Raw genomic sequence first — 27,994 nt, 5'->3', positions numbered from 1 at the left:
ACAATCCAAAGCCCGCGTTCATGGACAACGTGATCTCAATGTACCATTATCGAACAATTTCTATTTTACGACAACAACAGACTGCGGACAACAGATGATCGGTTAACCATCAACATTATTTTCTCTGTCGTCTGTACATTCCTCCTATTAATTCTTAACTCGACATAAACTGTTTGCATCCGACTTGCACAATAGAAGAAAGAGGAGATCGCATTCATCTCTGTTACGAGGTTCTCTTGCCTCGGTTACGACTACCCATTTTAAGAGAAACGAACGTCTGTGGTTTATAGCCCCCAACATCTTGCAGCGACAAAACTTGAATCTTGCAGGCTTCAAAATCTACCTACTCAACGACAAAACCTACTCCCATCCTAATTTCACCCGACGGGTGACACTCAATTTGCCAAATTCACGGTCCGCCGCAGCGTGACAAGAACGTCCTGCGGCGGAGCTCGACGTCACATAACAATGCCCGAGAAACAGATCAACGTCCCCTCGAGGGCATATGGCTTCCCACCAGACGCTTACGACCCTTCGATTCTTCCCGACTTTGATGTCAGTTTTCTCCGCCCGGAGGATCTCGAGGCCTTCATTCAGGCGCTATCGGCCCCAGATACCACCCAGCCGCCCGACGACGGCCTTGCATCTCCCCGCAGTCCCAGCGCGCGAAGCTTTAGCAGTTTCGACTTTACCAAGCGCGCCTCGAGCGTACTACCCGACGATGCACAAGTCGTCGCTGCGCATGCGGCGGCCGCTGGCGGCGAGACTGCACCTGTCCCAGGCGAGAACGATACCAACAATGCCAACGGGTTTGGCAACGGCTCGAGCCAGTCTTTGTTCATAACAGCACAGTCGGACTGGGCCCCCGTTCATGAGAAAGTTATAGGCTCACAGACTCATCGACAAAAGAAGGGCTCGCGGCGTCGGAAGCGTTCCAAGGCCGTAGCGCCGGGACGCCGAACGCGTGACGAGACTCGTGAGGGGTACTTATACGGGCTTCTAAAGTGGCCTTTTCTGCTCATAGTCGGAGCATGGATTGTGGGGCTGGCAGTCACGTACTTGTTCACGCGCGCCTACATTTTTTTCTACGAGCAATTTGTGGCTTGGAGGGGCCGTAGAGAGAAGCTTCGCCGTAATATGCGAGCCACTTCACGATATCCCGACTGGGTCACGGCCGCTCGGGACCTGGACAACTTCTTGGGGAATGAGGCGTGGAAGGAGCAGAATGAGTTCGCCTACTATGACAGTAAGACCATTCGGCGCGTGTGGGATTCCCTTCGGCGCTCCAGGATAAGAGCGGCGCAGATGGAAGCCAGCGGCTCTCAATCATCGTCGTCTTCCAGTGAGGGCAAAACAACGCCAATCGAGGATCTCAAGGTCCTGATCGAGGCTTGCGTCAAGAACAATTTTGTTGGTGTGGAGAACCCTCGCCTCTATAGCCAGACTTACTACGGCACCAAGAACCTGGTGCAGAACTACGTGGACGAAGGTGCGTGCATTAGACCCATTCCCAACCCTTGCTTAATGCAGCGTGCAGCTAATCTGAGACATTGTCATGGTTTTAGTCGAGAAAAGTCTCACAGCCTTGCTCGAAACTAAGCAGCTCAGCATGGAAGACAAGAGAAGCATTTTCAAACGGGTTAGCGCAAACTATGGACGTACCGCGCTCTGCCTTTCCGGTGGTGCATCGTTCGCCTACTACCACTTTGGCGTCGTCAAGGCTTTGCTGGAAGAAGACCTTCTTCCCGACGTCATAACGGGAACGAGTGGGGGTGCTTTAGTCGCGGCTCTTGTAGCTACCCGCACCAACGAGGAGCTAAAGAAACTACTGGTCCCGGCCCTTTCTACCAAGATCACGGCGTGCAGGGAGCCCATATCTGTCTGGTTCCGAAGGTGGTGGTCCACCGGGGCCAGATTCGACTCGGTTGACTGGGCTAAGCAGTGCTCGTGGTGGTCACATGGGTCCATGACATTCAGAGAGGCCTATGAGAGGACTGGCCGCATCCTCAACGTCTCTTGCGTGCCCGCCGACCCGCACTCGCCAACCATCCTCTGCAACTACTTGACCTCTCCTGACTGTGTTATTTGGTCTGCAGTCTTGGCTTCGGCTGCTGTGCCAGGCATCCTCAACCCTGTGGTGCTTATGATGAAAAAAGCAGATGGTAATCTTGCACCCTACTCGTTTGGGCACAAGTGGAAAGATGGAAGCCTGCGGACTGACATTCCCATCCGTGCGCTGAACCTGCAATTCAATGTCAACTTCACCATTGTCAGCCAGGTAAACCCACACATCAACCTCTTCTTCTTCAGCAGCAGGGGCTCGGTTGGACAGCCCGTCACGCATCGTCGTGGCAGAGGATGGAGGGGTGGCTTCTTGGGCAGCGCAACTGAGCAGTACATCAAGCTTGACCTCACCAAGTGGCTCAAAGTGCTTCGGCAGCTGGAGCTACTGCCTAGACCACTGGGTCAGGACTGGTCGCAACTGTGGCTGCAACAGTCTTTTGGCGGAACCGTCACGATCTGGCCCAAGACGATTCTATCCGACTTTGTGCACATCCTCTCTGACCCAGACATGGCTCGTCTCGCGCGCATGATTCATGAGGGCCAACAGTCGACGTTTCCCAAGATCAAGTTCATTTCCAACAGGCTGCGCATCGAAAGGCTTATCGAGCGTGGTCGGAGAGAGACGCGTCCTTATATCCGGCGCGGTAGCGTAGAAAGCATCATAAGCGAGGACGACCTTCGTGAGCTCTTACTGCTTCGTGGATCGGCCAACGGCACAGATGAGGATGTCACCACCAACGACGAGATGGAGTTTGCATCGGACGAAAAGGCCGTACTTACTGAAGATGAGGGGCAGTCTGATGGTGTAACTGTTAATGCAGAAGGCAAACCTCTTATGGAATAGTCTCTAGCCAATGGCACGAATGGTGTTAAAGGGAAGACCAGTATGCCTATCCTAGAAGGGAATAAGTACCGTCAAAGTAAATGTGCCTATCCGGAAAAAAGTATCGAAAATTCTTTCTGCGAATTGGGATGAGGTGTATAAATGAGTTTGATAGACCATCTGCATTTTCTTTATGTAAATCATTTTTATTGATTCTGTCAGCTATCACTTTGCTCGTTGCATCATGATATTCGAAATCACGTCGCCCTACCGTGGTGTCATCTGATGCGTAGCTTTCTATTTAGGGACTAGGGCGCCTGCACCTAGAACATTTTAGTGTCTAGCTTTGCCAAGTTCTATGTATCTGGACATTGGGTGAGCTTTATTTTTACCCAAGCCAACAGTCATGAGTTGAATCTGTGCCAGCTCCCTGCTAAACGTCCCCTTGAAATGCGAGAATCTATGGGTCTCGGAACCCCCTTTTTTTCTGAAGCATATTATTGCTGGGCATTCAGCCTCTAGACATGAGGAAGAAAAAAAATTAAGACAGTGAAAAGAGACAAAAAGGAGAGGGAGAACACGAATATGAGAGCACCAGAAATAAAAAGTATCACAAGAGTCGTGGTTTTTGGGTTTTTTTTTCTTTCACACTCGGTTCTCGGGAGACCTTGACGATAGCCTGACGTTGGACATGGCAATCTTGTCGGTAGATTCCGGACGACCTTGCCTACACTTGCTGAAAACGATGCCTGGGTGGCCTATGCAAAGCAGATACGTGGCCACGACGATTACCCTAATCAGGTTTAAAACACCCAGTCAGCTTTTCTCTTTATCGGTTATAGGCTTTCTCTTTTTTTTTTGTCCAAAGGGAAGATTTGCTCATCAACTCACACTCCCTCAAGCCAGATGAAAAGCGTCTCGTTCCTGATGCTGGGGCCCGAGTAACCTTTGCTGAGCTCCTCCACACGGTAAGCACTCCTGCCGAGGATGAGAACCGTCGCGGAGGCCAGTCCGACGAAGAAGAGCCTGAGGCGGACCCCGAGGACCTGGATGATGCTACCGTCGGCGCGGGCCGTGGGCGACCGCAGGTACCGCACCATGTAGTCGACCATGGCGGTCGAGAAGATGGTCATGGTGGCGACCTGGAAGGCGAGGCCGGCGATGCCCATGTCGACGCCGACCTGCGACGCGCCGCTGCTTGTCGTCGACAGGGCACCGCCCGCGGCCTGCAGAATCAGTGCGATGGCGTCGCAGGGGATGAAGATCCAGATGTACAGGCGTGGGGGGATGCGGGAGTAGGCTGGGGAGAGGAAGGTGACGCTGTGGGGGGTTTGGAGAGTGTTGAAGGTTAGCTTGTGGGTGTTTTTTTTTTTGTTCCTCTTTCCTATTGTCTGTCTATTTCAAGCTTGGATGGGATTTAGGGGCTGATGAACTTAATGGTGGTACAAGACCTCGCTGGATATTGAACGTGGCGCAGGTGGCAAAGGTGTAGCAAGAGAAGAGTAAGAGGAAAGATGATAGAGGATGGTAAGACACTCACGTTTTGGATAATGTGACATAGATGGCACCACAAAACCACACGGGACCGGATCCGACGAGGACTGTGGGAGGACAAAACGAGATTTGGCGTCAATATTTGTGATCCTGAGGGTATAACCTAACACCAAGTGCGGCAACACAGGCTGAACAGCCGACTGGGAGGTTGCTGCAAGAAAAGCCAGGACGGTCATTTGAGGGGAGGGGAGGAGAAAAAGAAGGAGCACAACATACTGATTTGCATCATGAAGCCTGCAAAGCTCCAGGGGTTGTAGTAAAGCATGATGCGCCCGATGTATCCCAGTGTGATGACGAAGCAGCCGGTCACCATGCAGCTCATGAACCACCAGGAGCGCCATCTGATGCCGAGATAGGCGTGAATCATGGCGGCGATGGTGAAGAGGGCGATGAAGGCGCCGTTGGCGGCCAGCGAGGGCCGGTAGCCGTAGACGCTCATCTCGACGGGGCAGAGGTCCAGAGTGCAGTTGGCTCGGGGACCGAAGACGATGAAGTTGCCGGGCATTCGACCTGGTGGAGGAGGACCTCCGCCCGTCATGTTGCCAGGAGGTGGTTGCTGAGGTTGAGCCATGCCTGGACTGGGTAGGTAGGTAAGGTAGGTAGGTACCTTGGGGTTTGGAGGGTTGAGGAGCTGTATGTAGATGGCTGATCTAGTTGGTCTTGTCAGGTAAAGAAAGCACTTGGGGGAAACATTCGATATCCCAAGAGATCTGAATTATTGATTAATGGCTAAAAGTGGAGAGAAAAGAGGGATGTAGGGACGTTTGTTTTTTTGGTCAGTTTGTTTTTCTGACTGGCTTGAAAGTGGTTACACGGAACTCAGACAGTCCAGGTCAGGAGCAGCTCAGACTGGAGCATTAACGAGTTCCAACACAGAGGTGACTGAGATCTGAACGGAGCTGCATGTCGTGCAATATATAGCAAAGTATTTCCTTCAAAATGCAGGTAATCAGTTGTATGCCATCATGGAATCCTTCCTTCATTTCTTTACAGTATCACTACCTAGTTCTAGTCTATTTTTTTGCTTCTTGGCTGCAGAGAAGTCATGATAATAATCACAGCCAGCGTCATTCAGCCTTACCAAAAAGAGATTCGGATTCGGAAAGTGACAAAACAACTCACAAACAACCGCGTTAGTGCTTAAAACTCACCAAAATACCAGCATATCACCAGCTTGAACAGGTACCAGATTCATCTCCGTTCAGCACATGGCGGTGTCATGTAGCGCGGTGTGGTGGCACAGGTCGACTTACAAGCCCCATTGGGAATTTTAAGCGATTGCGAACGTCCAGTGAGAAGCTACCAGACAAGAAAAAACAATGGCAGTTGGAAAGAGCCGCCAAGCCCGCTTCCTGATTCCTTCAGCACATAACTTTATCGTACTTATCGAGCCTTGGCTCACAGCCTCCTCAACCAATGTGTGTGCGTTGTATCCGAATGCGAATGCGAATGCAGGGTCCCCCAAAATAGTCATCGTCATCGTCATCGTCAATGTCATCACCATCATAAAAATTTTCTACATTCACATATCACCCGCCCCAGCGACCGCAATCGTTTGCAATCGTTTGCAATCGAAAAAAAAAAAAAAAAGATATGTTCTACGTATCGGCAAGGCAATCGAATTCGGCTTTGGTTGAATTGCGACGTTCTTTTATTCTGTCAATCATATTCACTCGCAAGGGTAAAACAAACAGCTGGGTAAGGTAGACAGACCATTTGATAACCGTTACGGCCGTCTCGGCTCTGGGCGCCCATTCAGTCGCAGCGATGCACAAAACGGTTCCTCCCCGCCACGTGTCCCCGTCACCCACACACCAAAGAGAAAAGATCGAGATGAAGCGACGCTCCCGGGCCCGTGTGCATACAAAGTACCACCTATTCCTTAAAAAATTCGTACCAAACCTCCCCTTCTAGACATGGAGCAAAGGCGACCGACGATGGTGAGCGGCGTCAGGATTCGGGATTCCTGTAGCAGAATTATTCAAAATCGAACATGCACTCATCGTCGCTTCTCGCCAATAATCCGGGGCCGTACCAGTTGACCACCGTGCGGTTCACGGCTCCGTCTCGGATGTTTGCCCGAGAACTCGGATCCAAACATAGTAGGGCCCTGAGTCGAATAACTGCAGTCACAGCAGATTGGAATATGGTATTTAAAAAGAAAAAAAGAAACTTGTAACAGAAATCTTGCAAAAGCAGACGGAGACATCCTGACGATGCCGTAGATGGGACTCTCTCGCCGGGATTCGAACCCGGGTCTCAAGCGTGACAAGCTTGCATACTAACCCCTATACTACGAAAGATACCAGAAGTGGTCGTTAGGTTTGCTCCGGCGCGGTCCCGCACCTATGCGGTTCTGTGAGGACCGGGATCAGGCCGGTTGTGTTCACTGCACTCCTCGGAACTCGGCGGAGGAGGCTGTGCTCAAACGCGTGGTGCATGACAATAAGTCTCTACCTTGTCGTCGGTCCCGAACAGGCCGAACATAGGGTATCCACAAGCCGCACCACCTTGAGAGGCTTGTACATAGTTTGTCATTGTACGTACATACTGTGTGTGGCACTTGCCAGCTGTGTTGATAACAGCCCATGCTATTCAGAATCACATGACTCGCCACACTTTGAAGAGCAATGCGAGCCTTGCGATAAGCATAAACAGTTGTACAAGGGCCCATTCTGGTGGCTACGACAATTATGAGGCGAGAAAAAAAAACAACCCCCAGAAAAAAAAAACGATTGTTGCAGAGGAAGGCTAAGAGCGTATAAAATAAGAAGATTTGGCAATCATCTCAAAAGTGCAAAATGTCAACATCATCACATATATGTGCTACCCACGAACCAATCGGAGAAAATCACACGTTAAGCAGAAATCAGGATGACAGGCAGACTTTTGATATTTAGAACAAGACGACGAGGTTGCATAAAATAGGTGTGTGCTGACTTGTTTACCATCCTGCTTGGGCCTGGCATGGTTATGCCATACAAGAAAGCATTATATGTCGGCGAGAGGACGATCCAAGCAACAAACAGACGGCATAATCATTGTATTTTGCGTTTATTGTATGTGAGGGATGGCATTATGTGGCGTAGGAATGGGCCATCGGGAATTTCCTACATACCTCGGGAAAACATGCTCTTTTACCCGAAGCTTCCAGTGGTGATATTATCCCACACGCAGCCTTCAGATGACTCCGAGATTGGATGATGGAAAGGCTTCCAGGTTTTAGCTGGCAATGCCGAAAAGAGAGAGAAAGACAGACATGACCAAGTGAAAACACTGGGGCCAAAAAAAAACCAAAAAAAAAAACCAAGAGTCCGATAAATTGATCAAATCTAGTTTCACAGACAACAAAAAACCTACTGTACAAAGATCTACCAGATTCACGTGACTGACTGATAGTCCATGAGACAGACCAAGAGCCGCCGCCCGCGATGTCTCAAGAAGATGAAAAAAAAAGCGTCCGCAGATGATTACGACTTATGGCCTAGTGGTGTTTAGTTTGGAAGTATATTTACTGTCGATCCGCGGAGAAGGAGTACGCGTACTGTATAAAAAAAAAAAAAAAAAAAAAAGACAGTCAAGTCAAAACAAAGCAAGGCCAGGGGTAGGTTACCGTGGGTCGATCTCAATTTTTTGTTCCGTTTCTGTTTTCTTTTTCTTTGCATGTACGTCAGCGGGATGAAAGGGTGGTGGTGGCTTGAATCTGTTGATGAACGGGGAAGATGGGATAAGCTGACTGACTGGATGACGGGCCTGACGTCTGCAAAAGAAGTAATTTTGCTGATGTTGCAACGAGCCAAAATTACAAACAGGGATCTTTTTTCTGCAGGAACGGGCCCCACCACACTACGGGAGATTGAAACCGACGACAAGTTGAGTAAGATGCTTTCTTTGATTGTTTTCGGCTGATGGATCTCATGTCATACTGATGTTTTTGGGGAGCAAACAAGTCGGCCACCTTCTATAACCGTTGATCGCTATTCTGTTGGTCTGTTAGGATACTTCCTGCCAAAGTCACTCAATCATCACATTTTAGAACTTTGCATAGTAGTAAATGAGAAAAAGGGTATTGTCAAAACGGTTCCACCCAGAGTCACCCGCCAATAAAGGAGGCTCCCCAAGGACGTTCCCCGATATGTGATTATAATTATAAGGGTACATATATTTGCCATGCCATATTTGAAACGCTAGCTAGGACATCATCCCAAGTATTCACATGAAAAGTTGGCCATAGCGACCAAGGCTTTGCTTTTAAAATCGACAAATGAGATACATTGCCCAGGCTGAGGCTTGCTTGCTTGTTTTATTAACAAGGGTTATTTTCGCAGGAAACAACAAAATTCAAGTCAAGCTTTGTTTGACAACCGCTTAAGCCAGGAGGGCAAGGGCGGCGGCAGCCAGGACGGCAGAGGCACCGAAGGTGGCGGCACCAGCAGTGGCCGGGGTGGTGGTCTTAGGGGGCTGGGGAACGTTGCCAGTTCCGGTAGGGACACCACCGGTAGGGACGGCGCTGCCGCCGGTGGGGCAGGGAACGTCGTGGGTCTTGTAGATGACAGTAGAGGTCACGATGGTGACGGCCGAGGTGATGGTCTCAACCGACTTGGTGGGGCAGGCAGCCGGGGGAGGGACGCTGAGGCCACCGGTGGTAGGGGGCTGCTGAACGGGGACGAGGGTGCTGCCGGTGGGCTTGACGACGGGGACGGTGCCAGTCTTGATGGTAGAGGGAACGGCGGCGGTGCCGTTGCCGTAGCTCTTGGTCTCAGTCACCGGGCAGAGGGTGGTGGAGACGGGGATGGTCTGGGTCACGACGTAGGGCTTGCCGGGGCAGTTGGTGACGGTAGGAGCGCACGAAGTGATGGTCTTGACCGAGGTGGTGTAGACGGTCGAGGGCGTCAGGGTGGCGATGGTGGAGCTGACGACAGTCGAAGAGGCCGGGCAGTTGGTGACAGTGGGGGCGCACGAGGTGACGGTCTCGTAGGCGGTGCTGTAGACGGTCGAGCCGGCAGGGGTGGTGTGGGCAGCGGCAGAGCCGGCCAGGATGACAGCAGCAGCAGTGAAGCGCATTTTGACTGATTTGAAGGGTATAAAGGTTTCGTTTGGTTAAGAACGAAGGGGTATTAAAAGCGAATGTTATTTGCTTGGAGCACGAGGCTGTTGGCGTTGGTTTTTGAAAGAGTGGACGACCGAAGTCAAAGAGTCAGAGATACTCAGGAGCTGTTGGGTTGGCTGGAGGGCTGAGGAGAAAGAAAGAAAAAGAAGCCGTCCATCATGGTCGAGGGACCGGCGTTAAATACACCTTTGATCTCGGGCTAGCTGCCGGTCTTCTGTCTCCATTAACCACCCATCATCCCTGGATAGGTAGTTGGGCGTGTGAGGGGACGAGGGGAAGGAAATTGCACGTCCTGCATCCGGGTGGACGCCAATCCAGGGGTGCTCCGCCGAACAGGGTTGGCTTCGGATGAGATGTCAAGGGTCTTTTGGGGGGTCTAACAAAGTAAGTGAGCGAAAATGATGACCCATTTCGTGCGCGACCCTCACCTTCCCCCTTTCCCTTTTTTTTTTTCCCACCATCATCAGCATGTACCAAGCTAGTTATGTGGTAAAGTGGCGGTTTTGCCCTGACATGGGGTATGAAAGCCGTTTAGATTGGGAAACCCATACAGTAAGTAGTTCGGTTGTTCGTCTCTTTTTTGGTGCTTAATCAGGGAAAGCCATGTCAGGGGCTTGACTAGCTACAAGAAAAAAGATCAACAGATTAAAAGATTAAAAAAAATGACCTGAGCTTGTCTCTTTTTCTTTGACACACAGCGCGCGCTTAACTAAGATTGGCTTCAATCGACCAGGAACCAAACCCATGATTGGTCGGCAAGGTTGCAGGTGTTGTACCATAGTAGAGCTTACCAGCTAGCTTCACATGATCTCCGTGCGTGTAGCCGGGGGCCGCAATTGAGGAGGAAAGAAAAAAAAAAAAAACCTGTCAAAGGTAATAATTAATCCATCGCTGATAGCAGATCCTAGGCGGGTAATCTAGCTGATGTCGACGTTATTTCGGCGATGGAGCCTTTAACCCGGCGGCTGGAGACCGCCACCAACCGGCAATGTCACAAACCTGACTTGCTCTCTTCCATGTTAATCACGCAGCCTGCTAGCCAGGCTAGCACTTTGATTGGATTAAGGTTGATTGATTGATCACAGATTGCCACCAGACGATTAATGGATATTAATCGTCCAAACACAAATGGTTGACAATAGTGCCCGCCTTGGGGGCACAGACTGGCGACAAAAGCACTTCCGATGCTCTCAAGACTCTCTCTACTGTAGAATGTGACAGTCGGCTAGCTCGATTGCATTTGCATGGGCAAATGCTCTGTCTTACTCTGTCAGCCGGAGAATAAAAATAAGCTGTCACTGTGTTGGCTGATCAGCACAATTAAGGGGACACATGGACCCAGAAACGATCAACAAGCTCGTATTGTGTAAAGTACCTACAGTGTTTTGCATGCTCTACACATGAAGCGTAGCCACACAATCGACTTGTGTAGAACAGCATAACTGATAATAGACCCATGCTGATTGATGGCTTGCACAGCTTGCACAACAATACTAAGTATGTGGGCTTGTCTTGGGGTATGAGCTTTGCCTGTTGGAAGAGGGATGCATCCAATTATGCTCGTAGAACCAGGGTAAATGCTGAATCGAATCTCTGGTCAAATGCTATGCAACCAACCAAGGGTCCAAGATCTGTTTCTCCAATGTGGGTTAGTTAGTCTCGAGGTGCTCCGAAATTGAAATTTAGTGCTGCACAAGTGGAGGTAATAGTCCCCTTCAGCTACTAACGGTACTGTACTGTAGAGGTTGCTGCTCAAACATTGGTTTCGCTGTTGTGATGTTCAACTTTGATGGCTTCCGCTAGGTGCGGCGCACCTTGCTATTTTTCGGTCGGGTCTCGGACGGATTCCCTATTGAGTTTAATGCAGGCACGGGTTACAGTCAGAGATCACACAAGGGTTAGTAACCTCCACTGGACCCGTCTTGCCGTCTTCCTGCCACTCAGCCAACCAGCCCAGCCCACTGCCCCCTTGCCCCTCTTCTTTGGACCTTGCCCACTAGCCAAATATTCCAATTGGGGGGTTTTCCAGTTGCCATGTTTGATAGTCATCTAGTTTCCACATGTCAGCTCAGATCTTCAACTCAGTCATGTTCGTACTGTACTCTGTTGTTTGGTCCGGGAGAAAAAAAAAAAAAAAAAGAAAAAAAAAAAAAGCGGGAGGGGCAGCATAAGGTAGAAACAAGATCTGCATGTTATGTACTGTAAGTCCCAATGAATCTTCTATGCATGCACGCAAGGCATGCTTCTTTTCTGTTCTGGCGGCTAGAAACAGAAGCGAGATATGGCGGTACAAAGAGCGTAGCCATTCAGCTCTGTTCGTTTCAATTTCGTCCTGTTATTGGCCGCCCCACACCACGACCTTTGACGAATTGGACCTGTTGCGACCCTTTTCTCCTTCCATTCCACCCTTCCACATGTAGTGGCTTTCACCATTAACCTTCTGTGGTCGGTTGGCTGCAAGTGTCGGGGAGAAGCTTTTGCAATATCGCCAATGCACGATGCCCTGCCTTGGTATTCTTTGCTTGCTTCCAGGAAATTTGGTCAGAAAATGACTAGAATCTGGCCACCCAGGTTGGCTTGGGCGCCCTATCGCCAAGCACAGATGATGGTTGCACTCCTCCCTTATTTCATAATACCACTGTAACCACTCACTACCACTCCACAGTAGCCTTAATCAGTCCCGTTCTCTCACCGATTCTACCTAGCCTCGCTTCTCCATGTCATTTACGATGTCACCTCGCTCCAGGAAATCATCTCATGTCAAAGTTGGCACAAGCCTGATAGGTCAAATACAGGAAGGAGATCTCGAATCCACATTGAGGATTCCAATTGCGCCGGTGGATCTTCATTTCTCCTCGTTAGTGAACCGTGGTCGGATGCAAAGGGAGCACCCTCCTCGCCGACCGCCTCTTCTATATCAGTGAGCAAATCGTTGTAGCTCATTTAACCTACCAGTCTTTCTTGTGTAATTCGGTATGGCCATCAATTTGAGCAAAGACAAGATTGGAATGCAACCAGACATGTCACCGTCCAATTCACCAGTGCCTTGACCGAGCCCAGGCAGGCAAGTCAAGCTTGCCTTGTGTCCGTGTCATTGCTTCTTTTGATCCCTCGGACTTGGACTGTGACCCTTCCTAGGCTCAAAACAGACATGAAATGCGGGGAGGCCGTTGACCGTTTTTGATAGCTTTCCCGCCTTTTCTCGCTTGCCCTCCAGGCCCTTGCACTGCTCATTGACGAAATAGGAGTGGTCTCCAGTCTGTTCAGACCCGGTCATAATGCTACCCCGGGAGATGAGGAGCATTGTTCAACCCTGTCCACCCAATTCCGCCAAATTCCTTTCCTCGTGGGTGTTTGAATTTAGATGGTAGAAAATCTAGACGGGGCTGGGAGGGCTAATACTATCAAATCATTGTATCGTCAAGGGTTTGATCAGGGGCCACTCCTTTCCGAGACCCGGGCAGTGTTCGCCAACGGGAGCCTGCGTGGTGCATGCTGGGCGCCACTACGGAGGTATATGTCGGCTGACTCCGCCGCCTCCCGTTTCAAAGAGCCTACGCGACGGTAGTCGCGCTACAGTTTGCCTTGTCCGCGACCAAATAGCCAGAAGAACGGTGCCGGCCACTGCTTCACGAAGTCGGCTACACTCTTTCCTCCACTACCACATTTCAACACTTGTCTCGCAAAGTCTGGATCGAAAACCGTAACCAAGCTCCGAATATTCATTCTGCTGTCTGTCTCGGCTCCTTGCTCTAGATCCGGCCAAACCCGATAACATAGTTCAACATAAGCTAGACCGGAAGGCCAGGCCAGGGTCGGACCATACAGGGGTTTGGCCCTGAATCTCTTTGGGCACGCGTTTGGTCTATGAAAAGATCACTGCCTGCCCTGCTGATGGGGTCTCCCTGTTGCTACCAGCGCGACCGATACCTTTCTGTCTGGCATCCTTGTATCTCTTTTGGTTTCCCGGGCCTCGGTAATGGTGTCTGCGATCCAATACATCAACTCACTGGACAGCCATGGTCGACTGTCCTTTATCTCCTCAGACGGGACAATCGATGCATTATCAATACCACCCCAAAGCAGGGTATTAGGCAGCACCATGGGCTCTGGAAAGATTGCCTTGCGCTCGTCTGCCTGGCACCGTTATTGCGACTTTATAACACACCATTGTGTTATACCAGAATCTTATGCTTATTCGAGCCGAACATATCTACCGGCTCGTCGAGATGCGTATAACGCCGCCTGGGGAATGAAAGTGTCTGTCGTGAAGGAATAGGCAGCAACATCATACTACGGATATGCATGTTTGGCAGAGCACATGGTTTCTTGGGATGCCTTTGTGTCATGCCCATCTATCCAGGTTGCCTGGTAACTAGTGGTAAGTGATATGATCGCATGTTGGAAGAAACATTCTTGCTTTCAGTCGGTCAGTATCCGTGAAAGATCCAATCCCTCGCTTTAGTTTCGGCACCACCAAATAATACCACGGACTCCCACGGCATCGAACTCAAACTTGCTCCACGGTCTTCTTCCAGGGCACTCGTTACCAGTGTGACGCTCTATCGCCTGAGCGAATTCCAAACATATTGTTCCGATGCTTGCAACTTCTTGACTTTCAGGTCAGCCGTACCAAACAAAAGCCTTTTGGAGCAGGAGTCGTTATGACTGTAAATAAACTTCAGGCTGTGTATGCTTTATAAGTGACCTAAGATCATACGACCCAGGCCCATTACAGCTCGTGCAGATATGACGACATCCAGCGTGGCCAACCAGCACAAAGTACGGTGGTGTGCCTACCTGAGGGACAAGCTTTTTTCTTTGTTGGTGACTACCGGCGGGTTTTTACTTGCGTACCTGGTCCTAGTCTAGCTGAATATCCACTTACGGCATGCATGGCAACGCTTGTGTCTCTGATGGCGAATATGTTGGTAAACCAACTCGGCTTCAGCATCACCAGATCTTGAGCGGAGAAGTCTTCAAGAGTTGTGCATGGCTATCAAGACGGGAAATAGCTCTAGAAGTAGATAGACCAAGCCCTGAATTTTCACAGCTGGGAATGAGAATGGACATTCCACGCTATTGTATGCCGGGCAGACTTCAAATTGGATAGTTGCATTGTCGATATGGTATGTTTCACCCGGGATGGCTGTACAGTACATCATAGTAGTCATTTGAGATCCAACGGCTCAGGGGTTGTTCACGTGGGGTGAGATGACTAGCTGTAGAATAAGCCTACAAGTGCAGTAAATGGATTTATTACCCTTCCTATTGGTTGGTGGCAAGCCACCCAAAGAAAACCACGCCGGATACGAACCCGCCAGTGATCTGGTTAGCCGGGCCACGAGCAGCAGGCCACGACCAAAAAAAAAAAAAAAAAAAAAAAAAAAAAAGTCTGCTTTAGGAAATCAGCCCAAATCATCAGGTTCTGCAACGGTCAATTTGCTAAGGTGCAATATGATCAGTGGCGATATGCTTTGGTTATCTGCGGAGACGGCCAAAAGTTCTGGCCCCCATTGAAGCTGGAAAGTCAGCTGTGGATAAGGAAGAAACAAAATATAAAAATGTAAAAATCAAAAGCTGCGCGGGGGACCGGAAGTGGAGGCTGGGGAAAGTTGTGGCTCTGTTAGTATTCCGTCCGCAATCTGCCTAGACTCGTCTTGCTTGAGTACTTGTATGTGGTGTGTGCGTGCTGCGTTACTGTACTGGAACTAGACAAATGCTCAGCCCGACAGGGGTTCAATTGGTGCATGTTGTAGGATTTAGTCCAGGCAGAATTATTATGCAAATAGACGGCAGACGATGGCGAAGAGTAACGTTAATCTTAGACAGTGAATCTGTCCTTCGATAAGCGAAGCCATAATGAGAGCGGAAATCATGTCCTTTGATCCGTGTGTGCTTGACAGCAGCGACGCTGTTCCTCTGGATGGAGTAAGAAGCGGCCGACGGAGTGAACGCCCGGGACCGACGTTTTTCAGGCCAGGAAGGAGGTGTGGGCACTTGGGCAGTTGGTTATCAGCACAAACAAAAACATCGGTCAGCCTCACAGGGACGCCTCACGCGGGGTCACGTCAAGTTCCCCACCCGCTCCTCTGTCATCCAATCAACCGTTGCTAGTTGGCGCGAGAGACGCCAGAGGTTACCAAATTGACCAGGTTTTCTTAGACGGAGGGAGCGGCTGTGCAGGCCTTACCCCCCGAACAAACAAGACTGGTTGACTGGGCAGTTACCCCTCCGAACCCGAACCCATGAGCTGCCCAGCTATCCTACAGGTGAATGATGTCTTTTGCTCAGCAGATGGCCCGGCTGTGCTAATTATCGAAACCCACTCTTGTAAGCCCTCTACATCCTTCTCCCAAGCAGCCAAAACAATGACGGACCTGCAATCAAGGAGGGCCAAGAGGGAGGCCTGTTCACTATCATTACGGGAATGCCGGCCGGTTTTGTATCATACCAAGATGCTTGCTCGATTTTTCTTGCACTTTCATATATAATCCATTCAGAATCAGTTATCAGGATCGCGACCATGCCTCCATCATCGTTACAGGGTCCAACCCTTACAAATACATCACTGTCAGCTGCATGCATTTATCTCATGTTTAGTTCATTTATATAGGTATATCACTAAAGTAGGCTTGGTTGTCAACTCCAAGTCGTGATAATAAACCTATTGTCCTATCAACGCCAATAAAAACAATAACGTTGTTCAGTGAGTGAACGGCTCACCATTTCTATCGACCATTACCTCCGTCGGTTACAAGGAAGCTCAGAATCGAGCCTCATTGAGCAAGTTGGCGGGCCATCAAGCTTCCGACGAGCGGCTCCGCTGGGGTCTGCCATCAGTCAAGCAGGAAGCTAGCGCCAGTGAGACAGCAGAGGCGGATGCCATCATAGTCGCCTCTCCCTTTTATACCTCGCATCAAGCATTTCCCCAGACAGAACCAGGCAGGGAAACTTTAACATTAGGTTGGTCATTCTAGAGTAACTCGACATGCACTGGGACTTGAAGCAGCTAACAAATCTACCAATGTCACTCGTCTGGTCAGACACGGAATATACGTTCTTTCCACAGCTTCACGCAGGCACAGATCATGATCAGACTACTTTCCAGCGCCCACGTCGGCAAACCACCCCTCCCATGGCTGTGACGCCTCAGGGAGACCACGGGTCGTCGGCGGGCTCTCGATTCGAGTGCTCGTTATGTCCCAAGACGTTCCCTCGGGCGTGTGATTTGAAAAAGCACACCAAGTTTCATGAGAGGCCTGTCAAGTGCCCTTATGAAGACTGCCCATTTCATGACCGTGGCTTCTCCAATGAGAAAGAGCTAGACCGTCACATCAATGACAGGCATACGGAATCACCACAGATGTACTCATGTAGTTACTCTGGCTGTAACCACAAGTCCAAACGGGAGTCGAACTTGAAGCAGCACGAAAAGAAGAAACACAACATAGTTCATCACCGAAACCGGTCTTCGGGATCCTATGTCTGTCCATTTGTGGGCTGTAACGGTCCATGCCGCAACGAACTGGAAACAAGAGGTCGCCACGGTCAGCCGACTGAGAGCCACCTCATTGACGATGCTTTGACAGGCCAGCCAATTTTTCAAACCCCCTATACTTGGCCAAATAGCTCCATGGAAGATATCGCACCCTTTATACCAGCCACAACTTTGGCCACTTCTCGCAACTTTGCTGCCATCACAAAGACAGAGCACCCGACACCCCTGGCCTATCCATTGCTCCGATCACCAGACCACAATGAAAATCTCAACTCTGCATTGTCCAGACTCCATCAGCTTGCAATTCCCGAATATGGTGGCACATCAGTTCAAGGTCAGACGATGAACTCGGCACAGGCTAGAGAACTGTGGAATCTCGCTGAAGCAATACCGTTGGTGCCACCATCTGTGGATTCGACAAACTATTCCGGGTCTTGTGCTGTCCAAGGAAAAGGCGCTTTGTCTATAGACAGGAACACGACCCCGACACGAAAGCGAAAACGAGGCAATGGCGACGCTCCGGAAATCTTAGCCACTGGCGTCTCTCATGCTTTTGATGCAGGATATGGAGAGGTTGAAAGTGTCCGAGATGCCGCTGGAGATTCGGAATACGATCCATCCGACGATCACAGGAGCCCAAGCTTGCCATCCACCGAGTTTAATAACTCTTCCCGACTGCAGTGCCCCTTTAAGCATGTAAATCCCCAGATCTATTCAAGCTTGAGGGAATCAAGGTACAAACAGTGCGACGTTGAACGCGGGCCCATATCACAGATAACGTGAGTTTCAATCCTCATCCATACATGTATGTTTCTGGTAACATCATACTGATCTCATCGATACAGGCGTCACCTAACTAGGAGGCATGGCTTGAGTGTTACAAACAACTGCATATCGTCCTTTGACGCCCCGGTATTTGACGGCATTCATCATCCTTCTGCCAGCCTCTGCAAAAACTGCTGGAAGACATTCAGCGCTCGGTCCGAGTCCGACAGCCATTTCTCTCGCAAGTGCCCTCCAGAGGCTCGAAAAGCCCTCAGCCGCCCAGAAAAGTTCAGGCTTCTCTGCGAGACCTTTTGTACAATCGTGCCTGCAACAAACAGCTCATCCAGTCGCTCAGTTGCAGCTCAGCGGCATGAGCACCAGCCTAGACGGCCGAGCATGCTTTCTCATGTCAGTTCTGCTCTGGCCCACGACTACTTCCACGATCCACAGGACATCTCTCAGGATGATGGCCAAGTTGCGGCGCTGCATGCGCGCATCGCGAGCATCGACCGTCGTATTGATGAGCTTGACTTTGAGAAATCCGAATTATTGAAGCAGGTCCAGGAGCTGACCCAGGTGGGAGGAGCGGCACAAGGCGCTCTGAGCACCTTGGAGAGTCAACCGAACTCGCAAGCGACAGAGAGGGATGTCCTTGTTGGCGGCATGGATCGTTCAACCGAGGAAGATTCCAATATAGCCAACTTTCCAGACGACGCCGAGTCGACCCTCATCTCGTATGATGAAGATATGAACATGTTTGATGAAACCATGTTGGATGTGTTATTTGAGAATACATAGCCAAACCTTTGATGATCTGACGATATGGTCATCGGGTTGAATGGTCTGGCTGTTTTCCTTGTATCTTGTGGTAAAATGCATTTTGGTTGGCTTTGGCTGGTTATTTTTCATATTTGGTAAAATGGAGTTTGGTTGGCTTTGGGTTGTGCTTCTTCATCCATCCAATTTTTAGGATGTGTGTACTTTCCTACTTCGCTATTTTGAGAATTGATATAGACTTTGTTTAGAGACGAGGTATCTTTTGCAACTATATATATATATATATATATATATATATATATATCATGCAAACTCTTCTTAAACATAGCAGTCTTTTTTTTTTGGAAGCAAAATATGGCCCAGCTCCGATATACTCTATGCACAACAAGCCGGCTTCAACCGGGGGTCCCCACCCCGGATGTACGGAGATTCGATAAGCGATAAGGAAACGATTTACGCGAATCAGACCCAAGCGACCGTGACGCGCGACCTTGAGGTGACGTCCGTCCGCAGTCAACCTTCAACCGTCACCAATTTCTTTGTGTGAATTATCCTCCCCAATCCGAAACCTCACCTTTCATCCAATTCGCCAACCCAGAAACGTGCGGCATAGAAATAGAACACAAAAATATCACTGGACGGGTGCAATTATGAGCAAGCCACTTTCATACGGCCTCAACCTAAGCAAAAAACCCGGCTCACAAAAACCAAACCCCGCAAAGCGACGGCCCGTGTTCGGCGACGATGGCGACTCGGACGATGACGACAACCGCACCGGCGACAAAGGCGGACAGGTCGAGGTGATCACAGAGATCCGCGACGCCGCACCGCCAACCCGCAACCGAGACGTCAAGACGTCAGCAGCAGCAAAGTCTAAACCTGGCAATGGGTCAAGGCCATTGTCAGGGGCAAAGCCGGCGGGTGCCGCAGGAAAGCAGGTGCCGATAATCGGCGACCTGTCGAGCGCGCTGACGGCGCGCAAGCATGCGGAGAGCGCCGAGCAGGAGGACCCGTCGATATACGACTACGACGCGGCGTACGACTCGTTCAAGGCGGCGCCCGCCGCTGCAGCAGCGGCCAAGGCCGCCTCGGCGGCGGACCGCAGGCCGCAGTACATGTCGAACCTCAAGAAGATGGCCGAGGTGCGGGAGAGGGATCGCAAGATCGCAGAGGACAAGAAGATGAAGCGGGAGCGCGAGGCTGAAGGGGATGAGTTCGCGGACAAGGACATGTTTGTGACCGAGGCATATAAGAAGCAACAGGAGGAGAACAGGAGGCTGGAGGAGGAGGAGAGGTTGAGGGAGGAGGCCGAGGACAAGAAGAACGAGGCCGGCGGTATGACGGGCTTCTACAAGCGACTGCTGGACCAAGGCGACAAGAGACATGCCGAAATGATGAAGGCTGCCGAGGAGGCACAGAAGAACGGTGGACCGCCAAAGCCCCAAGAGGACGGACCAGAGGAAAAAGAGAAGACGGACGTCGATGTAGCGCGGGAATTGAACGAGAAGGGTGCCGCCGTAGCCATCAACGATGACGGCCAGGTTGTGGACAAGAGGCAACTGCTCAAAGGTGGGCTCAACCTCGGTGCCAAGAAGAAGACAGAGGTCAAGAAGGACGACGATCGCGACCGGAGGGATGAGCGCGACAGGCAAGCCCATGGGAGCAGCAGGGGTTACTTTGGCGGCGGAGGCAAGCAGGCCATGCGGGATCGGCAGTCACGCATGATGGAGGCTCAGTACGAACAGGCTCTCAAACGTTCACGGGAGGAGGCCGAGGAAGAGCGCAAGAAGATTGAGCTAGTATCCAAGAGTCGCAAGACAGAGAGCGATATCTCGAGCGCCAAGGAAAGATATCTTGCGCGCAAGAGGGCCGAAGCCGAGGCGAAGAAGAACGGCACTGTAGATCCGTAATGTCATCATATATAGCGATACCCCCCAAACCTTGGTTTCACTACCTGGACAATTCTGTCAGGTTTCCAAAAACCCAAACTCTATACTACTAGCTTGTTGTTTTCTCTCGCTGTCTTGCGTGGTGCCGCGCTTGTCCATCGCGCTGTGCTTCTGAGCGCATGCTCCCCGCCAAATGTTTGATTGTACAAAAAGTGTTTACAGATAAGGCCTCTGGAGCCCACTGCAGAGTGCCTCGATTATTACAGTGATGGGGAGTGTCACCACATCTTGTTCCTTGGCGGGACTCGGGAACGATTTTGATGCGCTTATCGAGCCTTGGCGGCCTCTTGCTGTATCCTTCGCAAGTACGAGGCATTGACGACATTCCAGGCTGCTATGTATTTCTCGGTGCATGACTGGACGCAGGTCGTCTCGCTGCCGGATAGGGATGAGCCGGGGGTCGGAACACACTTCTCGAAGCAGGTCGAGTTGACGTTCTAGCATAATAAATATCCGGTTAATTACTTATACAACCGAGCAGTGATTTCTTGGGTGCCATTGCATCCTACCTCCATCAGCATCCGTACGTTGGCCGTGTTGGACTCGGTCTGGATCTGTTTCATCAAAGCCTCCTTGATCGATGCGGATTGGGTAGCTGACAAAGTGCCCGTCGTCGACGATGAGGGAGCGGCCATGTCTGAAAACTCAGAGACAGGTACAGCAGTCTGCGTCTCCTCGGGCTTTGATGATCCGAACCAACCCATTGTGTCTGTGTATTTGCTTTTTTTTTGTGGCTTTAAGTGCTGTATATGGGGAGCTCTTGCTGATGCAAAAAGAAGTATCAGGATGTGTATATATGTATTTTTTGGTTATCGGAATTCTGAATGTGTCAAGGAAGGGGAACTGGGGCCGACTTAGGAAATTTGATGTCGCCTGCAGTCACCATCCTGACTTTCCGTAACTACCAACCCGGTCTGTGGCGGTGCGTATCTTATCGCAAAAGTGGCTTCAAGCAGCACAACCTATCATTAAGGTACACCTACCTACCTTACACTTGGCGTGCCGTCTTTGCGGGGACCCAAGTGCTACCAGGAACAGGGGTTTTGGATTCGGTCGAGAGACCGAAAAAGGCCAGCTAAACGCATGCACTTGGTGGTAAAGTAAGGCAGTAGTTAACGACTGTAGCCCCATCGCAAGCATCTTTGCCTCGACGATTTACTCCAACCTAATGTCGACATAACTGTAGATTTCAGGAGCTCTGATTCAAAATCTCCTGCATTTTTTTTTTTCATTTCTTGCGTCTCACGCGCATTTTTTTGGGCTTTGCTACCAATTGGTTTTCCCCCTTCTGGCCTCTTGTCGAGGCGACCGCTCCCTTCCCCAAGCCGGCATCATGTGGTTTACATCTTGCCTGTCGGCCTTGTGCCTGGCCGCGACCGGCGCGCTGGCGGCTGTTTCTGTCGACGACTCTGGAGAAGTCAAGAGCATAGGGGTATGGAATTGACGTACAATCAAGGTCCCTCCAGTTAGTGTGGTCTCAGATATTAACTTTATTGTCGCGTGCAGCTCAGGACACATTCCCTCATGCAGGTATGGACATATATCGCCCTTGTCCAACTCCACGCCACGACCAGGCCTGATCAGGCATGCCTCTGGCTGCGATCGCGCGCGGCCTTGAGTTGGAGACGCAGCTGACACCTATATGAATATGAATAGCCCTACCTAGATTCTGATATGCAAAGTCGGTGGTATGACTTTGGAGGTGACACCATTATCCGAACGGACCAGTACGTGGCCTTGGCTATTAAATGGATATCAAGAGAGTGGGGGAATAGCCTTGAAACTGACAAGGCAATCATATTTGCAGATATATCCGCCTCACCTCGGACAGGCCCTCACAGATGGGCTCCTTATGGTCGCGTGTACCACTGACGGCAACGAACTGGGAGATTGAGGTTGAATTCAAGATACACGGCAAGCATCAGCTTTACGGCGATGGCTTCGCCATGTGGGTGACTAAAGGGCGCAACGATGCTGGCCCTGTATTTGGCAATGCAGACAAATTCGAGGGTCTGGGTCTCTTCTTTGACACCTACAAGAACAACCGTCCGGGTGTTGTCTTCCCCTACGTCATGGCGATGATCGGCGACGGACACACGGCATACGACAAGGATACCGATGGAAAGGGCAACGAGTTTGCGGGCTGCTCGGCCCGCGGAATCCGGCACGCCAGCGTTCCGACAAAGTTCCGCATCACCTACTTCCAGGACAAGTCCCTGAAATTGGAGCTGCACTACAAGTCGGAGGGCGAGTGGACCACGTGCTTCGAGACAGACGAGCCGCCCGCGATCCCACAGGTCGCGTACCTGGGATTCACCGCCGAGACTGGTGAGCTGAGCGACAACCACGATATCATCTCGGTCAGCGCCAAGAACCTGTACACGGCCCAGCCTAGCAGCAAGGACAGCAAGAAGTCTGACAAGACAAAGGGCAAGAAGGCGAAGAAGGTCAAGGAGCACGGGGAGGGCGGTAGCTGGACCTGGATGATGATCAAGATCTTTTTATTCATTGTCGTCATCGGCGGTGCATACGTCGGCTACACGGCCTGGAAGACCAACAAGCGGTCGCACAGGTTTTGAGTCGAATCAAAAGAAGTGGGTGCAAAGCCGCGGTTCTACGTTGTTTTATGACGAGCAAGGTGGGAACTGCCTGAAGATAGCTGGGAACTGGTTGCAGGAACCAAGAGAAGAAGAAAACAAAAACACCCTCAACAGAAACCAGCAAAGAAACACAGTTCAGCAGCCGTTACGAGCAGGACCAAAGTACATACATACATATTTTTTTGTACGCACTTGTGGTGCTATTTGGATGTGATCATGATCAGACTTTCAGGGTCGCACTAGTTTACGGTAAAAAGAGCAGACCTGAAGCCTACTGCGAAATATAAAGGTTGGCGGAGAACGCAGAAAGGGTATACAGTTGATTAATTAAAGCTACTTAGGTACCTTGGCTTATATAACTACCTATCTTAGGTATACGTACAGTAACATCTCAACTAACCACATCTTGCATGCTTACCACGTCTCTGAGGTGGCTAGGACCCGTTGAAGCACTTATCTGGTAGGTACCTAGGTAGGTAGCGCGTAGATCGCATAGATTGATTGGTGGTCAGGGTGGAGGTGGAACAAGACAGCTGGCCTGTCACAGCGTTGGCTGCGTCTGGTCTGGTCTGGTTCTGAATTGACGGATGAGATGGGTCCATGACGTCGGAACTTAAACGTGGTAAAAAAAGACGCAATCGCCAGATCCGAACCTGGTTGTTGTGGGGTTTGGTGTCGAATGCAGCATAGGTATTATTAGGCACATAATGCAATTACCTAGGAAGGGTTTTGATAGGATATATGGGCAATTGACCTGATAATTGTATGCATTTTCTGAGCTCTATATTGTATTAACTTTATTCGGGTAGTACATCTGGCCGTGATTCATTCATTACCTAGACTAGATGCGCGAAACTTCGTTCTTAGCTGTTGCTTGAAGATCCTTGTCAGGTAAAGCACACGTTGGCAAGCGAAAGTCTGTGGATGGATGAAAGGTTGCTCCCGGCGTCGAACCCCACCAACCCACCACCATCGTGCCGACGAACACCAACACCACAAATCATCTTGGACTTACCCTGAGCTAGTTCCATTGCCTGCATACATACAACCACCAGAGGCTGGTGGACTGTCATTTATCCTAATCCCTCGGCTGTCACCAGCAGCAAGGGCTGATCAACCCTACAAACCGACTACTACCTACCTACCTACCTGCCTGCCTACCGAAAGCCTCATTCGCGAAGAGAACAGGTTCTCAAATTCAAGTCCGTCACTAGGCGTCTATCGGGACCAGACCAGAACCAAATCGGGCCCGACCTGCATTGGACACGCACCGAAACCCGAGCAAAACTCAAAACAGTCCCTCAGGGTTTAAAACTATCTGGCCTACATGCCTTAGGTGCTTTGTGTACCTTGCCTTAGTCGCTGTTTGCCGAATCAGTCTTGCTGCCGTACTACGAGAGGTTCGCATACGGGGAGCCACTCCAAGGAAACACAAGAGTCAACTTGGCCGCCCGAGCACGAGGATCATACTACATCCATTAAGCGATTGTCATTGCTGTCGCGCAGCTTTCTTTCCGTGCCAGCGACGTCGAATTGAATTACCTTTCGCTGCCCACCAGTCCCTCGTTGTCGACCGCCTGTGGCACGTTGCTCTAAATTCTGCCTCAAAACAAGTTCAGAATCGGTCTTGAAGCTGCAACTTTGGCACCCTACCCGTCACGCACTTTTTTTAAATCTTTGATTGGGGGCAACAGAAGGTGTAAGGTTGGGTTGGACTTGAAGCGTGTTTCGGCTGCTGGCAGTGACACCAACAAGCAACAGACTTGTCACTCTTGACATATATTATCCCGTCGCCTCTCGGGTCCACCTTTCGAACGCGCATGCACAGATTGGGGTCGAACCTTCACCTCGTTCATTGCCGCTTGACACTTTCAATTCGTATCGACTAACGGGCGCTACGGATCATAAAAAATCAGGGACGATAAAGCTCGCAGATCCCAAGCCACAGCCTACCCATCGGCGCTATACTTCGAGGTCCTCCCTCACCAAAGCTGCCCCGCGCTCAATTACTTAGAATCCTGACGCTGGTGGCGTTCGGCTTGCTTATCCCTTAGCTCGAGGGAGGTGCGTGCCGTTTTTTTCCCGGGACAATCGAAGTGGGAGCGCGAATAGTACCTAAAGCCTGATCAAAGGGAGCCCCGAGGGAAAGCATGTTTGCTTAGCTGGCCCTTTCTGATCATTCCAGGGATTGTGTCGCCAAATAACGACGCTGGCAGAGAAACCCAAAAAGACAGCCTTTCATTACATATCCTACCTTACCCATCTATCTGCCTACTTACCTACCTACTCAGGTACCTCTTTGGTCATAGCCGTGTTTTTCTTCATTGCCATAACCGCACCAAGTATTGCCAACAGGAACATCGTATCGAAACAAAGAAAGAAACAACAAAACAAGGAATTCTTTAACATTCCTACCATACGATCTGCATCGCCAGCTACAATCGGTTTTAGCCTCGAGAGAGTGACAGAAGAGAAAACATATTCAAAATCGAGCATCAGGTAGCCCTCTGTCAGGAAACAAGAGGTCAACCTGCCCGCCTGTGGAATCGCGCTCTGATCTGTATCTCTTAGCAACCTGCCGCGTCGCGCATTTGCTTTGTGCAACATTCCTGCTCCGTCCTGAAAGAGGAAATCGACATTCTCCTTAACCATTCTGCAACCAAAGCACCCTTGGTAGGGCCAGCGCATAACTGCAACCTGGCAACTCACCTAATTACCTGCCTCCTGAAATCACTTGGACATACTCAACTGCATCACCTACGCGGACACTCACACAGCATCAGCGTCTCACCTGTATAAACGTCAGCTTCACTTGGCTTTGACAGAACATTTACGATTTGCTCTGTTGGATCAAGTAGAGTAGTTCCGGTGCTTCTAGACCCAGTAGCCAAAGTTTCTGGTAATTTATTCAAGCCCTCAGCGTGGCCGCCGGTTCGGTCGGTGGGAGCATATCAACGTTCAGGGGACCCCCTGAGTTGTCTTTCTGGGAGATTCGGACATTTTTGTTCCGCGCCTTCTGGGTTTGCTTGCAGGAATCCCCAGTGTCGCCTCGATGCCTTCTCTAGGTTTTCTTAAGAAGAAAAGGACTAGGGACGGAAATAACGACAACTCAAGCCAACCAACAAGCCCAGTCACTCCGACTGCAGCCCAGAGTTTCGAGCAGGCACAAGCCTTAGGTGCACCTTCTGCCATCAACACCTCACACACGCAGCAGCAACCGTACTCGGTACCTCAGCCTGGCTACTCTGCTGGGACAGAAGCACAGGCTCAGCAGCCTCAGATGAACTCGATTTCACAGCACCAACAACAGGCGTTTGCGCCGCCAGCACATACACCCTCCCCGGGGACTATGGAGCCGCAACAACACCTGCCTAGCATCTCCAACCTCATGAACCCCGCATCCCAACAACAAAACAACCAGTCTTCGGCCAACTCCGAAACTCAGTCGCAGTCACAGTCACAGCCGCAATCTCAGTTCCCACTCCCACCGTCGCACGGGAATGGCGACCAAAGTCAACAGCACAATTTGCAGACTCAACAGCAGAACCACTCACAGCAGGACGCCATGGATATACAGCCTTCGCAAGTGCAGGACCAGACCCAATTTCAACAGGCGCAGCCTCAGCACCAACCACAGCAGCACGTACAGCACCATGTACATCATGGGAATCAAGGGTCCCAAGATCAGCAGGCAAGGGTGACGAAGGGGAAATACTCGCTAAGCGATTTCGAAATACTCCGGACGCTCGGTACCGGTAGCTTCGGTAGAGTGCACTTGGTCCAGTCAAGACACAACCAAAGATTCTACGCCGTCAAGGTCTTGAAGAAGGCTCAGGTAGTCAAGATGAAGCAGGTTGAGCATACCAACGACGAGCGGAAAATGCTAGGTGAAGTCAAGAATCCGTTCCTGATCACATTGTGGGGTACATTCCAAGACTGCAGGAATCTGTACATGGTCATGGATTTCGTTGAGGGTGGTGAACTCTTTTCCTTATTGAGAAAATCAGGGGTGAGTCGAATTGGCGTGGGAAAGTTTGCTCGAGGCAAGTGTTTGAAACGGAGAATCGGCTGACTGAATATGGAAATGGGAAATGCAGCGCTTCCCAAACCCAGTAGCAAAGTTCTATGCTGCCGAAGTGACGTTGGCTCTCGAATACCTGCACGCCAAGAACATCATATACCGCGATCTGAAGCCCGAAAACCTGTTACTGGACCGCCATGGCCACCTGAAAATCACCGACTTTGGGTTCGCCAAGCGTGTGCCGGACAAGACATGGACTCTTTGTGGCACTCCGGACTACCTGGCGCCGGAGGTAGTTTCCAACAAGGGCTACAACAAGTCTGTTGACTGGTGAGTTTTGGGTTCGCGATATAACAATAATACAGTTTGAGTGTAGTGTGAGGGATGGACTCGGGATGACTTTTTGTTTTGTGATTGCTGATGTCGGCGAACCCTAGGTGGTCTTTGGGAATACTGATATACGAGATGCTGTGCGGCTATACCCCCTTCTGGGATAGCGGATCTCCTATGAAGATATACGAGAATATCCTGAAGGGCAAAGTCCGTTATCCCGCCTATATCAACCCGGACGCGCAAGACTTGTTGCAACGTCTCATCACAGCGGACTTGACCAAGAGGTTAGGAAACCTTTATGGCGGATCGCAAGATGTCAGGAACCACCCATGGTTTGCCGAGGTGACATGGGATCGTCTCGCGCGAAAGGACATAGATGCGCCATACACGCCTCCAGTCAAGGCCGGCGCAGGCGATGCAAGTCAGTTTGATCGATATCCTGAAGAAACAGAACGATATGGCCAGACTGGTCACGATGAGTGAGTTCCCCCCCCCCC

General features: G+C 50.6%; 12 protein-coding genes across 12 annotated transcripts; 5 read left to right on the top strand and 7 right to left on the bottom strand.

Annotated features, from left to right (window-relative positions):
• Window positions 1-17: 17 nt before the first annotated feature.
• PgNI_09879 (uncharacterized protein) lies at window positions 18-3,137 on the top strand. The gene is made up of 2 exons (XM_031129860.1): window positions 18-1,489; window positions 1,566-3,137. The coding sequence occupies exons 1-2, from the start codon at window positions 469-471 to the stop codon at window positions 2,906-2,908; spliced, it is 2,364 nt and encodes a 787-aa protein (XP_030977711.1). The 5' UTR covers window positions 18-468; the 3' UTR covers window positions 2,909-3,137.
• Window positions 3,138-3,481: 344 nt separating this feature from the next.
• Window positions 3,482-5,012, bottom strand: PgNI_09878 (uncharacterized protein; the record flags this gene model as incomplete). The annotated part of the gene is made up of 4 exons (XM_031129859.1): window positions 3,482-3,680; window positions 3,779-4,207; window positions 4,428-4,488; window positions 4,658-5,012. 4 exons carry the CDS (start codon window positions 5,010-5,012, stop codon window positions 3,533-3,535), a joined length of 993 nt encoding a protein of 330 aa, XP_030977712.1. The 3' UTR covers window positions 3,482-3,532.
• A 3,797-nt stretch (window positions 5,013-8,809) lies between these two features.
• On the bottom strand, window positions 8,810-9,505 carry PgNI_09877 (uncharacterized protein; the record flags this gene model as incomplete). Its single annotated transcript, XM_031129858.1, has 1 exon — window positions 8,810-9,505. One exon carries the CDS (start codon window positions 9,503-9,505, stop codon window positions 8,810-8,812), a length of 696 nt encoding a protein of 231 aa, XP_030977708.1.
• A 3,137-nt stretch (window positions 9,506-12,642) lies between these two features.
• PgNI_09876 (uncharacterized protein) lies at window positions 12,643-13,045 on the bottom strand (the record flags this gene model as incomplete). The annotated part of the gene is made up of 2 exons (XM_031129857.1): window positions 12,643-12,832; window positions 13,008-13,045. The coding sequence occupies 2 exons, from the start codon at window positions 13,043-13,045 to the stop codon at window positions 12,643-12,645; spliced, it is 228 nt and encodes a 75-aa protein (XP_030977709.1).
• An 11-nt stretch (window positions 13,046-13,056) lies between these two features.
• On the bottom strand, window positions 13,057-13,203 carry PgNI_09875 (uncharacterized protein; the record flags this gene model as incomplete). Its single annotated transcript, XM_031129856.1, has 1 exon — window positions 13,057-13,203. A coding segment is annotated over one exon (147 nt), but the record flags the coding sequence as incomplete, so codon positions are not given.
• A 564-nt stretch (window positions 13,204-13,767) lies between these two features.
• On the bottom strand, window positions 13,768-14,622 carry PgNI_09874 (uncharacterized protein). Its single transcript, XM_031129855.1, has 2 exons — window positions 14,409-14,622; window positions 13,768-14,161 (listed from the first exon to the last, which is right to left on the bottom strand). The coding sequence occupies exons 1-2, from the start codon at window positions 14,503-14,505 to the stop codon at window positions 14,013-14,015; spliced, it is 246 nt and encodes an 81-aa protein (XP_030977707.1). The 5' UTR covers window positions 14,506-14,622; the 3' UTR covers window positions 13,768-14,012.
• A 1,309-nt stretch (window positions 14,623-15,931) lies between these two features.
• On the top strand, window positions 15,932-18,886 carry PgNI_09873 (uncharacterized protein). Its single transcript, XM_031129854.1, has 3 exons — window positions 15,932-16,517; window positions 16,598-17,831; window positions 17,898-18,886. The coding sequence occupies exons 2-3, from the start codon at window positions 16,690-16,692 to the stop codon at window positions 18,613-18,615; spliced, it is 1,860 nt and encodes a 619-aa protein (XP_030978039.1). The 5' UTR covers window positions 15,932-16,517; window positions 16,598-16,689; the 3' UTR covers window positions 18,616-18,886.
• A 166-nt stretch (window positions 18,887-19,052) lies between these two features.
• Window positions 19,053-21,390, bottom strand: PgNI_09871 (uncharacterized protein). The gene is made up of 2 exons (XM_031129852.1): window positions 21,053-21,390; window positions 19,053-20,980 (listed from the first exon to the last, which is right to left on the bottom strand). Exons 1-2 carry the CDS (start codon window positions 21,245-21,247, stop codon window positions 20,810-20,812), a joined length of 366 nt encoding a protein of 121 aa, XP_030977691.1. The 5' UTR covers window positions 21,248-21,390; the 3' UTR covers window positions 19,053-20,809.
• PgNI_09872 (uncharacterized protein) lies at window positions 19,245-20,504 on the top strand (the record flags this gene model as incomplete). The annotated part of the gene is made up of 1 exon (XM_031129853.1): window positions 19,245-20,504. The coding sequence occupies one exon, from the start codon at window positions 19,245-19,247 to the stop codon at window positions 20,502-20,504; it is 1,260 nt and encodes a 419-aa protein (XP_030977705.1).
• A 178-nt stretch (window positions 21,391-21,568) lies between the features above and the next one.
• PgNI_09870 (uncharacterized protein) lies at window positions 21,569-23,532 on the top strand. Its single transcript, XM_031129851.1, has 4 exons — window positions 21,569-21,975; window positions 22,050-22,073; window positions 22,200-22,270; window positions 22,351-23,532. The coding sequence occupies exons 1-4, from the start codon at window positions 21,877-21,879 to the stop codon at window positions 23,120-23,122; spliced, it is 966 nt and encodes a 321-aa protein (XP_030977698.1). The 5' UTR covers window positions 21,569-21,876; the 3' UTR covers window positions 23,123-23,532.
• Window positions 23,533-24,030: 498 nt separating this feature from the next.
• On the bottom strand, window positions 24,031-24,147 carry PgNI_09869 (uncharacterized protein; the record flags this gene model as incomplete). The annotated part of the gene is made up of 1 exon (XM_031129850.1): window positions 24,031-24,147. The coding sequence occupies one exon, from the start codon at window positions 24,145-24,147 to the stop codon at window positions 24,031-24,033; it is 117 nt and encodes a 38-aa protein (XP_030978211.1).
• A 1,519-nt stretch (window positions 24,148-25,666) lies between these two features.
• PgNI_09868 (uncharacterized protein) lies at window positions 25,667-27,980 on the top strand (the record flags this gene model as incomplete). Its single annotated transcript, XM_031129849.1, has 3 exons — window positions 25,667-27,152; window positions 27,241-27,494; window positions 27,602-27,980. The coding sequence occupies exons 1-3, from the start codon at window positions 26,196-26,198 to the stop codon at window positions 27,978-27,980; spliced, it is 1,590 nt and encodes a 529-aa protein (XP_030978209.1). The 5' UTR covers window positions 25,667-26,195.
• Window positions 27,981-27,994: the final 14 nt, after the last annotated feature.

This window comes from Pyricularia grisea (genome assembly GCF_004355905.1).
Source record: "Pyricularia grisea strain NI907 chromosome Unknown Pyricularia_grisea_NI907_Scaffold_7, whole genome shotgun sequence".
NCBI classification, from domain to species: Eukaryota; Fungi; Ascomycota; class Sordariomycetes; order Magnaporthales; family Pyriculariaceae; genus Pyricularia; species Pyricularia grisea.
The sequence above is the reverse complement of the archived record's forward strand: the minus strand, read 5'-3'. Positions and strand labels throughout refer to the sequence as shown.

What these genes read in the sequence shown, in the direction of transcription:
- PgNI_09874 (XM_031129855.1), bottom strand. Translation starts at nt 14,505, where the DNA reads ATGCTGAAGCCGAGTTGGTTTACCAACATATTCGCCATCAGAGACACA. An exon ending in TTCAGCTAGACTAGGACCAG is followed by an intron (nt 14,162 to 14,408) that starts GTACGCAAGTAA and finishes CTGAAAGTCAAG; the next exon opens with AAGTTGCAAGCATCGGAACA.
- PgNI_09871 (XM_031129852.1), bottom strand. Translation starts at nt 21,247, where the DNA reads ATGGGTTGGTTCGGATCATCAAAGCCCGAGGAGACGCAGACTGCTGTA. An exon ending in ACGTACGGATGCTGATGGAG is followed by an intron (nt 20,981 to 21,052) that starts GTAGGATGCAAT and finishes TTATTATGCTAG; the next exon opens with AACGTCAACTCGACCTGCTT.
- PgNI_09879 (XM_031129860.1), top strand. Translation starts at nt 469, where the DNA reads ATGCCCGAGAAACAGATCAACGTCCCCTCGAGGGCATATGGCTTCCCA. An exon ending in GCAGAACTACGTGGACGAAG is followed by an intron (nt 1,490 to 1,565) that starts GTGCGTGCATTA and finishes TCATGGTTTTAG; the next exon opens with TCGAGAAAAGTCTCACAGCC.
- PgNI_09873 (XM_031129854.1), top strand. Translation starts at nt 16,690, where the DNA reads ATGGCTGTGACGCCTCAGGGAGACCACGGGTCGTCGGCGGGCTCTCGA. An exon ending in GGGCCCATATCACAGATAAC is followed by an intron (nt 17,832 to 17,897) that starts GTGAGTTTCAAT and finishes TCATCGATACAG; the next exon opens with GCGTCACCTAACTAGGAGGC.
- PgNI_09870 (XM_031129851.1), top strand. Translation starts at nt 21,877, where the DNA reads ATGTGGTTTACATCTTGCCTGTCGGCCTTGTGCCTGGCCGCGACCGGC. An exon ending in GAGAAGTCAAGAGCATAGGG is followed by an intron (nt 21,976 to 22,049) that starts GTATGGAATTGA and finishes TGTCGCGTGCAG; the next exon opens with CTCAGGACACATTCCCTCAT. An exon ending in GGACACATTCCCTCATGCAG is followed by an intron (nt 22,074 to 22,199) that starts GTATGGACATAT and finishes GAATATGAATAG; the next exon opens with CCCTACCTAGATTCTGATAT.